The sequence below is a fragment of the Megalops cyprinoides genome, chromosome 9 (genome assembly GCF_013368585.1).
Source record: "Megalops cyprinoides isolate fMegCyp1 chromosome 9, fMegCyp1.pri, whole genome shotgun sequence".
In the NCBI taxonomy this organism is placed as follows: Eukaryota; Metazoa; Chordata; class Actinopteri; order Elopiformes; family Megalopidae; genus Megalops; species Megalops cyprinoides.
This window is the reverse complement of record NC_050591.1, coordinates 24922656-24936298: the sequence shown is the minus strand read 5'-3', so window position 1 is coordinate 24936298 and position 13643 is coordinate 24922656. Positions and strand designations below refer to the sequence as shown.

Here is a 13643-nt window from a genome sequence, read left to right as displayed (position 1 = left end):
CTAAATGGCCTCACCCTCTTGGTTGTATTAGCAGGCGCTTGTACACACACACACACACACACACACACACACACACAACCACACAGGCCTTTAAATGTATTGCAGCTATCCTACTAATACCCTCCCCTTATGAAACTCATTTATGCATCTGTACTGAAAATGTAAGCGTCCTTCAAAACTCCCTTTTTGTCTCTGTGGCTGTAAGTTTAACTGGCTTTGGGTTCAGGAGTCCATCAGGGCCATGGGCCACCCAAAAGTGCTGTTTCTGTCTCCCTCACATTCAGTTGTGAGACATTTCTTTGCTCACTCACATGAATGCACACACAGGCAGGGATCTGGTGTTGAGGGTGGGGTCTGCAAGAACAAAAGCATGTAAATCCAGCCCTTTTAAGGCTGAAGCTCTTCTTTTATTCACTGTAGAGAAACTCGCTGATTGATGGTTGTGGACAGGCCACAGTGTTAAACTGCAGTGCTGTTCTTTGATAAAAGAACACCCAGGTAATGTTTGTTACATATAAGATTCTTACTTGTAAGGGCCTTTTACATGTGCTCAGTATGTCCAACTCAACACTTTTCCTGGGCTTCAGTTTTCACTTTTGTCAGTCAAACATTGAATTGAACTTAAGCTCAAATGAAACATAATAAATAATAATTAATAATAAATTATTAATAATTTATTATTAATAATTTATAATAAATAATAAATAATTGTCAGGCAAACAACGTGTAGTTTTAATAAAAAAGTCCAAGGGGCCGTGTGAGCAGTTTCATCCCATCGTATCTCCATTTCCTAACCTCCTAGCAGGCCTCTAGATATAATATAAATAATGTATGCCCATATACCCTCACTTGTATTCTTCATCAGTCCTTTTTGTAGGTAGCATTTATTTTTGAACGCTAATAAATCTTATTTAATTTTTTATGGAAGTTATGATTTTTTCCACAGGTAGCTGTTGTCTCAGCTGTGAATAATGTACAAAGCTTTTGTGCCAATAACATTTGCTCCACTCTTGGTGCTGTCCAAAACAGTCAGTTAAAAATTATGATCTTGGTGCTGTGCCACGTGATAATCAATTAAAAACTCATTTCCTTTCACATTTAAATAATTCCTAGTTTTGTTGCCATTCATTTATTGTTAGTGAGTATAATTTGCTTTAGGATTTCCTCTGAGAGCCTCATTATAAGTCTTCCGTAATTAATTTTCATGTTTCTTTATGTCCTTTGTGTTGCTAGCACACAATGTTTTTAACATTTTCCTCTTACGATTCTGGACGGTTTCACTGTGACACAGTGAAGGTTTGAAATGTTTATTACGTTTGGAGTATTTTCTCCATGTACTTGAGCCAATTGTCCATTTGCACTTGGAGATAACCAGCAGCTGCAGGACAAGGTTGTACAGGACCTGTCGTGTTGGACAGTGTTTGGTCTCTGCGGTCGTTACCTGCTTGTTCGTGGATGCACTGTTGGAACACACCTTTGTGTGTGTGTGTGTGTGTGTGTGTGCGTGTGTGTGTACACGTGTATGTGCAGACCTGCAATTCTATTTTTTTCTATGTTCTCACTTTCTGAATGATGAAGACCAGGTCTGGGGAGCTTGCATCGACACGCTGTTTATTGTTAATGCCTTCATATTCATATTTATCTTGTGTGAAGAGCATGAAGTGTTAAGAGAACTTTCTAAAAACAAATTTCATGCTTTTAGGAATGCTCAAAAATAGGGACGATATTTAATCGTTCAAATATTCAACCGTGGGATCACTTATCAATCGCATGGATTGGTATTCAAATGCCTGTTAATTAACATGAGGGAAAAATAGACCTTCATTCTTCCTCGTCAGTATTCATGAAGGAGAGCCAAAGAACCTTGCATAAAATAACAGATAATTCTTTCATATTATTAATTGTCATGCCTGAAAGCATTAGCAAATGTAGATATCTTTGCACTGAGTCATTATTCATGCTGATTTAACTGGACTTTCATGCAGTTTTACTGTTCAGAAAAAAGGGAAAATATATGGAGCCATAGAATATTTAAATAGCAAATGAATCAAAATGCACATCCCTTCTAGAAAAAGATATACCACATGTATTCAACGTAAATATGTAATTTATTTGTAGTAAACTGTTCTCTCAGCACTGGAAACACTCTAGCACCTTAGAGTGGGAAACATTTTTCCACCAGAACACTGTGACCTGCATGACCGTATAATTTCTAAATTTGCAGAGCTTGTTAACATATGTAAATGTAATTTGGCCCTGGCATTAAGATGACAAATTGCTTGTCGTCTTTATATGGATGAGTGAAAAGCAGAAATGGATCTGGTTGTGCCGAGTGAAAGGAGAGAGGATTTGGAACAGGGTCAGCTAAGGCTGCAGAATGTCGGCTAGATTGTGTTCAACACAGGAGTCAAACAGCCAGAAAAGAAGGGGAGTTAAAAAAAAAGTTAAATACCCTTACTTGCAGGCTGACATCACTGTCATGGTCAAGGGGAGGGAGATAAAGTTTGAATCTGTGGAGCTAACATTTAGAATAGAGAGCATGTAATCCCCCAGGCCAAATCGCAGCTCTTAGAAACAGGGAATCTTTTGTTTCATCCCAGTTCCATGGGGAGCGGTCGCCAGGTGGTCAGATTCGTTGGAGTGGCATGTCAGGATGCTGTCGGAGAATTTAGAGGTGCAGACAGTGAACACACAGCATGGAGAAATGTGGGTAGCTGTCCCCAGAGGGCACGCGGGCTGACCCGTGAACAACCTTACAGTGACGTTGTGAGTATGATGGTGCTATCTGGGATGAGTCCTTTCTGATTCCCTTAGTAAAAGTTTTATGACCTGATGTCAATTTAGATGACTGCATACCTCCATTTAGAAGAAAAAAAAACACTGAAACGGAGCTGGGAAAATACAGCGTTGTTGTGGGAAAACAAAACTAGCGTGAAATTACCATATGCCCACAATAGTGATCTGTAAGGGACCCTGGAGGAAGAGCTAAGCTGGAGATTGGTGGTAGGAGCTGGCTGACTGTGAGAAAAAATTTAGTAGAAGTGGGTCACCTGCCTAATTGCTCTGTGCATGATGGTAGACTGACAGAGGGCAGGAAGGAGTTGTGGAGACTTGACCTGGTCATCTGTGGCTCATAAACCTCCTTTCCAAGAGGGGAATCAGTTTTTATCACTGAGGATGGGGGGGCGGGTCATTTATCCTCCTGTCCATGTCTGTGTGTCCCACCCAGCTGGGGAAAGAGGTGGAATTCCAGTCATGCAAACTTATTACAGCTTTCCCTTGTACACTTCAGAGCTTGTGTCATACAGTCGTCCCTTTCTCTGGAGCACCTATCATCATTGTTACCGATTTTATCAAAGGGTGGAGTCAGTGCAGCTCAGACTTGTAAACATGCAGCTCACCACACAGGCAAAACAAAGGAATGGAGACCAAGCCCCTAGTGTTCAGTAGGCTTCGGCTCTTTCTTTCACTCCCCTGGTATGTCTCAGCCTGCCTCTGAGGTCAGCTTCTTTCGATATTGAAGTGAATGAAAGAATAGAAAACCCACAAGCTGGTTTTTTCTTTCCCCACAAACGCTTCAGTGTCTTGTCACAACGCGAAAGCACAGGACTGATTTAGTGAGTGAACAGGGAGCCCTCTCTGCACCTCTGAGGCCATAGGGTGCTATTAGCATATAAATCAGTGCAGGATGCAAACCTTGCACTCTGGCAACCACAGTTGATATCAATTGAGTTCTGCACTGCCTTTTTTCAGTGCCTTTTATAATATTCATTGGCCTCCTGTGTTTGTAATCTAGGTGAATGATGGACACTGCTACAGTATTATGCATGCCCCCCCCCCCAAACTCTGACTTCCCAACCCCACTGGATGAAAATAGATTTGAATTGTGGGTTGAGAAATTGACTTGAGCTGGAGGGAGAACTGGAAGGACACAGGGGAAGGGGGCACTGCATCTCCCATATTCCAGCCAGCACATCGGCATCAACTTCCTCAGCTGAAGTGAGTGGTGACACCTAATGTATAAGTAACATCCTGTGACCCTGGAGCACACCTCCTACTCACAGTCATTGGTAAAAGTTACAGGTGAATTATGGGAGATGTTTGCTTGCAGTGTCATTTTACTTTGCATTATCCTACATTAAGTTCTGGACATTGCATCAGATGCAACAAATCTGCTGTAAGCATTTAATGTTCTGCAGTATTTCAGTCGTTTGTAAATATTTCCAGATCACTATATAATCTTTGTGTACTTTGTGGCTGTGGAGAATGATGACCCTCGAGTGTAATAATCAAGTCATGCTTTCATGCTGCAAACTGAAATACACTGCTAATTAACACATTAGCACAGAGTCTGCATAACTAGCGAATGCAGTATTATCAACAATATAGCTAAAGCGAGTCTCATTCCCAGAATTATGCATTTATTTATCTTCTGGTTCATTTTCTTCAGCCACTTCAATATTGTGATGCCTTTTATATTCGTTAATGATAAATTGCATTCAATTACACTAAATCAAATCAGTTTTGCTGTTCATTACATCATCTGTGATGTGATCACGAGCGGGATGGTGAGCAGCTGATCAGTGGTGTCAGCATTTCATTGGAGGTGTTGCTTCAGTCCACAGTTACCATGGCCAGGTGGGTGTGCAAAATGCCACACACCAGGGGATCTTAGGGAAATGATAAACTTATTGCCCCCATCATGTATGCCGAACCTAGAGTCACTCCTAATCAGTGCTTTTTCCTTATATGGAGGTGGGGACATGTCAGAAACATTACGTTATTGGCATTTAGCAGATGCTCTTATCCAGAGCGACTTACACAGGTTAAAGGTATTTACAATGTTATCCATTTATACAGCTGGATATTGACTGAAGTAACTGTGGGTTAAGTACCTTGCCCAAGGGTACAGCAGCAGTGTCTCAGTGGGGATCGAACCGGCAACCTTTCGGTGACGAGCCCTGCTCCTTAACCACTGTGCTACACTGCCGCCCCAGAAACTTCAGTCAATACTGACGTTGTGGCATTACAACAGCTGTCTGCTAGTTCTGACACATATGTAGTGTAGTCTAATATGTGTTCAACTCCGCTGTGTAATAAGCTTGTAAAAACATTTTAAACATGATGGACAGAATATAAGAGAGCCTGTCGTCAGATGATTGTAACGGGGAGCTGTCTTTACTGACACTGCGTGGCGCATTTCAGCTGATTGACAGGCTGAATGACAGATTATCCGCACCCAGATACAGAAGCTCAGGAGAAAATATTCCATCTTGTGTCTCTGGGACACAAACCCTCAGCAACACAGCAGCTCCCCTGCGTATATTCTCTTTCAGTCATCAGAGATATCATCTGAGAGAAAATATGACAGACAGTTTGATTCTTGTTCAGCGCGTTCTGTTCAGTCTGTGGAAGTGGGAGATGGTTGGAGTAATGTGGTCGGAACCCTTAATACTTCATGTATGATTAATGACGGGTGCCTATCCCTAAGTCGATCACGCAGACACCCTCCACCTTCAGTGGATTCCTTGGTATGGGATTCCACCGAGGTTTCTTGGTATGAGATTTCAAAGCATGGCGGTTTACTGAGAGCTGGTTTTCAGTGTATTGCTATTTCCTGCCTCCCATTAGTTCATACTACTAGACAGGTTTTGTGTTTTCACTCTGAAGCTGCTTGATCACTTGTCCATTGTCACGTATACAAATTTGTTTGTGCTTTTTGAATATCTGCATAGATTTACATGGATATACTATAGGACATGTACTTTTGTTATTTTCTTACTGTGGCCAAATTTAATGTGGCAGCAAAAGCAAGACACCACCATCAAATCAAAGGCTACACTTTAGCTTTAATAGTTAGAATTGCAGGATGCTGGTGGGGTCTATTGAAGAACATCATTCCCATTACTAACTCTCCTGATAATTCAGCAACAACACAAGAAAAACCTGCTGATCAGTGGATCAGTCCTGCGTCCTCTGCTCCCATCCCTCCTCGGTGCTGTTTATACACTTCACTAAAATCTGTATTCCAAAATTGCTCCAAGCCCATACGCAGCCTCTACTTAAAACTTAATATAATTTTCTTGCTAATTCAGTTTGTGATTTTGGGAAACGTGTGAAAACTGTCAGGGTCAGAATCAATCTGCCAAGGATGCAAGCCACATTATGCCAAGCACTCAAGCCGCACATGTGTATATATGTGTGTGTGTGTGTGTGTGTGTGTGTGTGTGTGTGTGTGTGTGTGTGTGTGTGTGTGACAGAGAGACTTTTAACACTACTAAAGTTGCTGCTCATATTGCAAACAGATAGCCCACTCTCTGAAAAAGCTGTGATCTTTCTGTCCTGCTGCCTTAATATTTTTTGTTTGTTGTATATGAGTCCATGAAACACAGCAACCAGCTATAGGATGGTACTAAAAAGCTTCAAAGCAGTTCTTCTCAGCCAGTCAAAAGCAGCAGGTACGCAGTTGCTGTCAGACCACTGGAGACCCTGAGCAGTCCCTTCAGGAATAATAACATTGCATTCTCTCAGGCCCCATAGAAAAGAATGTAATATTATCCAGGGGAACATATGAAATTACAGTGAAGAATATAAAATGCAAATAACCAAATAAAAAGTACAATACAAACCTGCAGCATACAAGTTTGTAAAAGTCAGTGCAGGGCCCTGTGTTAAAATCAAAGACGCTAGATTCCAGCTATCAGTAGAATATATAAAGGGATTCAGGTCTTAATTCAACCAGTAAATTGCTGTGTTGCTGTGGGGGCTGCTTCTTCAAGTCTGGGGATGCAGTCAGAATATTATTGCTGTTTATCCAAGCCACGACTTGCATCCAAGCATAATTATGAACAAGAAATGAGAAAGAGTGTTTGTGCAGCTGAGCTCTACATTCCAGTCCATTTAGATTTTAATAGTCGCTTGCAATAACAGCTCATGGCCGCCAATAAGAAGGATTCCGAGCGCCGTTTGGAGATGCCCATGTCGAATTTTATCCTCACCATCCAGTTGTTGTCTGTTTGCAAATGATCTCTTTGGCTGATTTCCTCTCATGAGTCTGCTGTCCCTCTTCCTGACTTTTTTTTTTTTTTTAATATCCCTCCCTCCTCCCATAGCTCTCTTTCACTTCACTGTCCCGTGGGGTTGATTGATTTCAGTAATGGTTTCCACCAGGTCTCTGTTTGACTGTAATGTTTTGCGCCAAGGCTCTATGTGCAAAGCAAATGCCCATGCCATCCACACTAAAGCACTGTAGGTGACATCAAAATTAGCATGAGTCCAAAAGTGGCACTGTGTGATGCGTCAGGTTCTCTTGTTTTATGGACGTAAGTGTGCTCTTTATCTTGAACACCATGTAGAATCCTATCATACCACTTCTTAATCAGCCAAATTTTCTGCCATTGAATTACCCAAAATACCCTTGGCTTGGTTTTTCCCAGAAACTATGGAAATCCCATAGCTGTAAGAGCACAGTATGTCTTCACCATGAGGAGAAGCCAGCAGAGGAAAATATGAGGGATGCCAGGTCATGGACCATGCCTGACAGTGAGACTCACCAGATGGCACTTCCATCTTCAGTATGGATGAGCATATGCAGCACTCACTGCACACATTTTAAATCATACAGTTGATGAATGAACGGCCAAATGGAAGCTTACATGCATTTGCTTTATATTTATAGCTGCAGATTTAAGATGTACACGTGTTCTTGTTGGATGTGGTGCATTTTGACCTCTGGATTTATGGTTCCACAGAAAATTTTGTACTGGTGCCAGAAAGGGAGTGTTTGTGGGTATGCAGGCATGCCTGTGTATATTATGTTTGAATCTGTGTGTCTATCTGCATGTGTACCTCTATGTGTGCCTGTGTGTACATGTGTGTGCATGCCTGAATTCATACCTATGTGGTTGCCTGTGTTTACTCACACGCAAGAAAATCCAGTGGTATACCGTCTCACGGCTAGCTCTAGGGGACGCTTTATCTGCTCAGTAAGGCATGGCTGCTGTTTGTGGATGGTGTTTGATGTAACAGTCTGGTCTGAAAGGAGCAGTGAAGCACATAGCCTCTTCAGCTGAATTTCTTCTCCACTCATCCTCCCCCCTCCCTCCCCTCTCTTCTCCACTCTTCTCTCTCAATTCCATACATCCCTATTCTTCCTCATCCCATCACCTCTTCTCCTCCTCTCCTTGTCCTCCTTTACATTTGGCCTCTCCTCTACCCTTTCCCCTTTTCCTCTCCCCCCTTCCTTCCCCCTTTCCTCCCCCTATCACAGGTGACTCGGTCCTTCATTCATTCCCCAGTGCAGAGACAGACAGTACCTCTAATCAGTGATTAATGCATGATTGGAGCACATGCATGGGAAGGGCTTACTTCACCTTATTTACTGCTGGATTTACTAGCTCCAGGGCTCTTTTGCAAGCTAGTTTGTTGCAGCCCAAAGCGAGTGTTTAACATTTATTTGTCATCTATGTGTTGTTGCTTACATGGTCCATAGCTTATATATCAGTTGTCCTTGGACTTTTGATGCTTCAGTATTTTCTCTGCCCATTCCATTTTTTGATGCCTTGTGTACTACACCAGGTCATTAACTACCCAGGCATCAGACACTGGAGCTCTGCACAGGTGGATCAGAGAGGAATCTGTGCAACGCACATCACCAGGGTTACCTACTGAACTCACCCAGGTCAAATTACAATCTGCTCCCAGCTGTCTGGTCCCTCTCCTCCTGGGCTTCCTATATTTTCAGAGTCCAAAAATGGATCTGACCAGTGTCTGCTTTTTCAGTGTTTTCCCTTGTACTTTTCAACCATCAAGCTCACCACTGGCCATATGTTGAGCAGTGGTGCATTTGTCAAACTGGGTGGATGTAGGAAATGGCTATGGCTATGGAGGGGTTTGCACAGTTGTAATGAATAACTGTGATGACTATAGAGCCGTGCATCTCATGTGGAGGTAGTGTCTCTTCATCGTCCTGTGACGGAGGTGTCTTGCTCTAGTGACCTTAATTTCTTTGTGGATATAGAGGAGTGTAGCCCACACAAAATGTGTGTGTGTGTGTGTGTGTGTGTGTTTTTGTGGCTGTTAGAACCTCGGGGCCTCGATGGGTCCCTCTGTCCCCGCCTGCTGTGCCGCGGAGGTGACAGTGGCAGTAAGGCAGCACGAGTGGCCAGTGTCTCCATGATGACGTGGGTGACAGCAGCTCAGCTCCCCAGAGGCAGTGACTCACACCTGTGTCACTGAACTCTGCTGACAGCGGGAGAGCTCACACACACAGGGGGCCATGCACTGAACTCTGTGTGTGTGTGTCTGTGTGTGTGTGTGTGTGCGTGCGTGTGTGTGTGTGTGTGTGTGTGCGTGTGTGTGCGTGCGGTTGCATGTGTATGTGTATTCATGTGCACGTGTGTTTGTAACTGACTAAAACATCACGTAACATTCTGCTTTCCACATGACAAGATTAAGGCAAAACATTCCTCATTTATACAGATATTACCTCTGAGGTATTAGTAAACGCATTCAGTATTTCTTTATTGTTATTAACATGTAATGCTGTGTGTTTCTTGAGTGGTTTTAAAAGCTGTTGAAAATGTGAAGATCTGTCACTGTGATGTAATTGAAATGCATATTTCAAAACTGGAGACAGAACGGACTGTGAAAGAGGTTAAATACAGGAACCAGACTGAATTTCTCATTTTCTTATCTTTTGTTCCCCAGAAACAAAGGCAGAACTGGAGGAGCTGATGACCGATATAAAGAAGTTGGCAAATAAAGTGCGTTCCAAGTTAAAGAGTAAGTTGCATTTCTGTTCTACATAGAACACATGGTTATTACATTATCCTTAACAAAGGTTCACCTAATGGCTATCCAGATAATTTGTTAAATTCAACAGCTGCATACTCAGTTCACACAGGAGCAGATGTTAAGACCATTCAGATGAGTCTTTGCCTTTGGGGGGATCGTGTTCCATGTACTACATTGCGATAACTGACATGAAACCCTTCACCTAGGATGTGTATGATACAGTCACGTAATTACAGAGCGAGAAGGACAGCGCTGTCTTTCCCTGATAATGACAAGGAACAGACAGCCTAACCGACGCTCGAATTTGTACACTCCTTCGGACATATGAGTCATCGTTATGCTAGATATAGGACACGTGACTCTCCAGAGAATTACATATTCGCAGCGTCAGGTGGGTGTACTGAAGGATGCCTCACCCCCACTGCCGCGCGTTACAGGAGTCTGTTTATTCTACCGCTCTGTGGCCATTCGTCTCCCTGTCCAGCACGTCTCGGGAAGGTGACAGTCCTGTCCCCTTTCCAGGCATTGGCTCTCCCCTTAGTCACTCCGGGGGCCAGGGAAAAAATCTGTCACGCCGTTCCGTCGCATTATCCTCCGGAGGTGACAACTGCTGTGTGAGTGTGTTAGGATGCTTAGGGAGACACACATCACCCACACGGGCTGTCTTGTGAGAGGGGTCCGTTACGCGCGTTAGAATCACCGGGCCGATGCACGGCAGGACATGGAGCTGTGTTTAGAGATGGAAAGCTGACAGCCTCGTGCCGTTGTCGTCAGACGGGGTCCCTTGTGTCCCGTTCGCCCCCGCTCTCTCTATCCCCCATCCTCAGTGATGCAGTCGCAGCGCGAGCTGAGCTCTTCCTCCGTCTCTTTGACTTCCGTCGGCCGTCACCAGAGCCCCTCCCCACGTGTGTTTGTTTTGCGGGTCAGGTGATGGCTGGCCCTTCCCATCACACTACATCCAGACTTCTTTCATTTAAAGACATAGTGGCTGGACTGTGTGTCCTTGCTAAATGATCATTAGCCTCCTCATGTCCAGTTTGCTGTTAGAATTACGTTTTTTTATGTATAATGCTACAGCAAGTCAGTACTGCTATTTATTCTTAAAATACTGTATATTAAGATGTAAAACAATCCTGGAAGTGGAGTCCAGGGAAATTTCATTTCGCCAGTAGCTCCTCCCCTGGAGTGATTGCAGTCAGGCAGTTTGGCGAGACACTCCAAGGTCATTGCAAGCCCTACAAGGAAACTGCAAGGAGAACACAGTAGATGATGGAAATGGCGTGATGGGAAGCATTGATTTAAAGGGAAGGATGAGAATGCAGTGTGCTTCTCCTCACAGTGACGTCGCAGGATTCACTGGAAGGTCATTAAATAGATTACACCTCCTTCACTCTCCTGCACAAATACATCTCCCTGCCTACCTTTGTGTCTTTTTATGTATCCTGGGCAGGATTTGCCTCTTGTGCATTTTAAGAGGTCAGGTTCTAATTACCTGCCTGTTGTAAACCTGGAGCAAGCACTGTTGTTGTTTTAGATATATTGTTTGCTGTTCAGGTTCGGTTGATGTGCTGTTCAGTAGATGGTTAAACATTGTTGTCTAGCTAACTGCTCTCAACAGCTGTAGATTTAATTGGGGGATTGTATTTGATCTGAGTGGATTTATATTGCTACACTGTTGATACTTGGGGCATTTGGGTTGTGGACAATGTGCTGTAATTAACAAGAGTGTATGTGACAGCTGTAACAGTTCAGTGCTGCTGGACTTGACCTGCTGTAAAGTTTAAGCTGTGGGGTTAATCTACAAAAACCAATGAAAGAACAGTGGACACAGGAGGGCAGTATCTGTCCTTGTTGGTCTGTCTGCTGTGGGTTTATTTAAATAACTTTGTATTGACTTAACAGAAGCGGGTTACAGCGCACTTCATAACATTAACATCATGCACTTCTGCAAATATAGCACCCATATTTCAACAGAAAGGACACACAAAGTTATAAAATGAGTGAGTGCATTCATGTCTCAGCAGCTCTACTACAACAGCTTACAGCTGTAGCCATCATTTAGCAGCTGTTATGTTATGAGAAGTATGCACTGAAACTAGCTGATTTGCCTTGCTCTCGTTGATGGAATTAACTTCATTGCACCTGCATTACAAAATCAGCCTGCATACTACCACCCCATTGCCATGAAACAAATACAAAAAAGGTGAAGCAGGCGGATATCTAAAGAGTCAACAAGAATCTAGTGTAATATAGAGATTATAGGTATTTTGTAGTATGTAGATATATAGAAAGACACAGTTAGAGGGTAGTAGGGAATTTGAATATATAAAGAGCCCATGAGAAACCAGAAATTGGCAGGATGCTCTTTACTGTGAGATAAAGTTAAGTCATAGGTTGTGTTTCATCCTACTCACTTGAAAGAGTAGCATTTGTCTTGAGACCCACAGGAGGTGAGATGCTTTAAAGAGGTGTCAGGAAACATTCGCATGAAAAGAGATCAGATGTGCTGGGGGTTTTGATGCACTGTCTCCATTTAATACGCATGAGCTGTTGGCTCAGATGGGTCATGTTAAGCTTTATCGGGAACGGTCCCCTTTCTCAGCATTACTGGCGTCAGCAGAGCTGTGAGCGAAAAATCTGAAATACCACAACTGTCAGGAGGGAATGTGTCACACGGTGACGTCTCGAGAGCTGTCCTTTCAGAGTGAGCCTCCTGGCTCTGACAGCCAATTAGCGGGAGACCCTAACAGAATCTAACGAAAGACTCTCGTCCTGGCCACTCTTTTCCATGGCGAATCGCTGTGGCGGGTCGTCACGGCGACTTGCTGCAGCAGCTCTGGCCAGCCCGAGTCTTTTGAGGGACGACCTTCCTTTTGCTTGTCAGGGAGCACAACTCGTCCCTGTCCCCCTCTGCTCCGCTGTCCAGTGAGGGAAACGGAAGCAACGCCTGCCAAAATCTGGCCCCATCCGCAGGAACCGGGGCAGGGCAGAGTGCCATTTCACTGTTGCAACGCTTAGTGCCATTTAGGAACCTCCAAGGATACTTTCCTTTTTTAATTATGGAAGTGATAAGCACAAACCGAAAGCATTTGCTAGCTGAGGGAGCTCCTTGCCTCTCAACCCCCAACACACACAGGCACACTCACACACACATACACAAGCACACACACAGCTCTCCTCTCGAGTGCTGAATTCATTTTATCGTCATGACCAATGCAGGCCTCGTAATGTGTTTGACCACGGAGTGACTGAGAGGTCACCCTGCCTCTTTATTAAGTCAGGGATGAAGTATTGCACGCCGTTAGCAGCATCACACATTCTCCACTGTTGTGAACAGCTGCCATCAGATTACTGTATGCATTTCTGTACATTTCCTATCGCATTTAATACCGCTGTCTGCCGTAATGACTCACAGATCGAGGGAAAAAAATAATAAAAAATGGCAGTAAAACAGGTTTTGTATCCATTTTTTATCATAGGATCATTGACAGTGATGTAGGACTGCAGAGGTGTTAAAGGCAGTTTCAATAACAGAGCTCAATTTCGCTGGAACTAGAAGACGAGTAGGTGATAGAAAAAAATAGAGATATTTGGACATGCTTTTATGAAAGGAATCGTCTCAAAGAGAAAAGCAGAGGAGCAGAGAATGGAATGTGGAAGAGTGGTTTCCTCAAGTGGCAATCAAACAATGTCAACTCTGAATAACACAATTTGCACTTTGATCCATGAATGATCCGCTCTGTTTGTGGATTCATTTAATGTGCATTGACAATGGTGATAAAATGCAGTCTTTCAAATTATGAAATGTTTAATTATGCCCAATTAAGCCATTATTTGGCAGCTGGTTT

At 43.4% G+C, this 13643-nt stretch overlaps 1 protein-coding gene across 3 annotated transcripts in view; it reads left to right on the top strand.

Moving 5' to 3' along the window:
• stx1a (syntaxin 1A (brain)) overlaps positions 1-13643 on the top strand; it is a 70170-nt gene that overhangs the window by 31567 nt on the left and 24960 nt on the right. For all 3 annotated transcript variants that reach the window (XM_036536198.1, XM_036536200.1, XM_036536199.1), the window contains exon 4: positions 9709-9783. In XM_036536198.1, coding sequence (XP_036392091.1) covers positions 9709-9783 — 75 coding nt within the window. The remainder of the gene's footprint in view (positions 1-9708; positions 9784-13643) is intronic.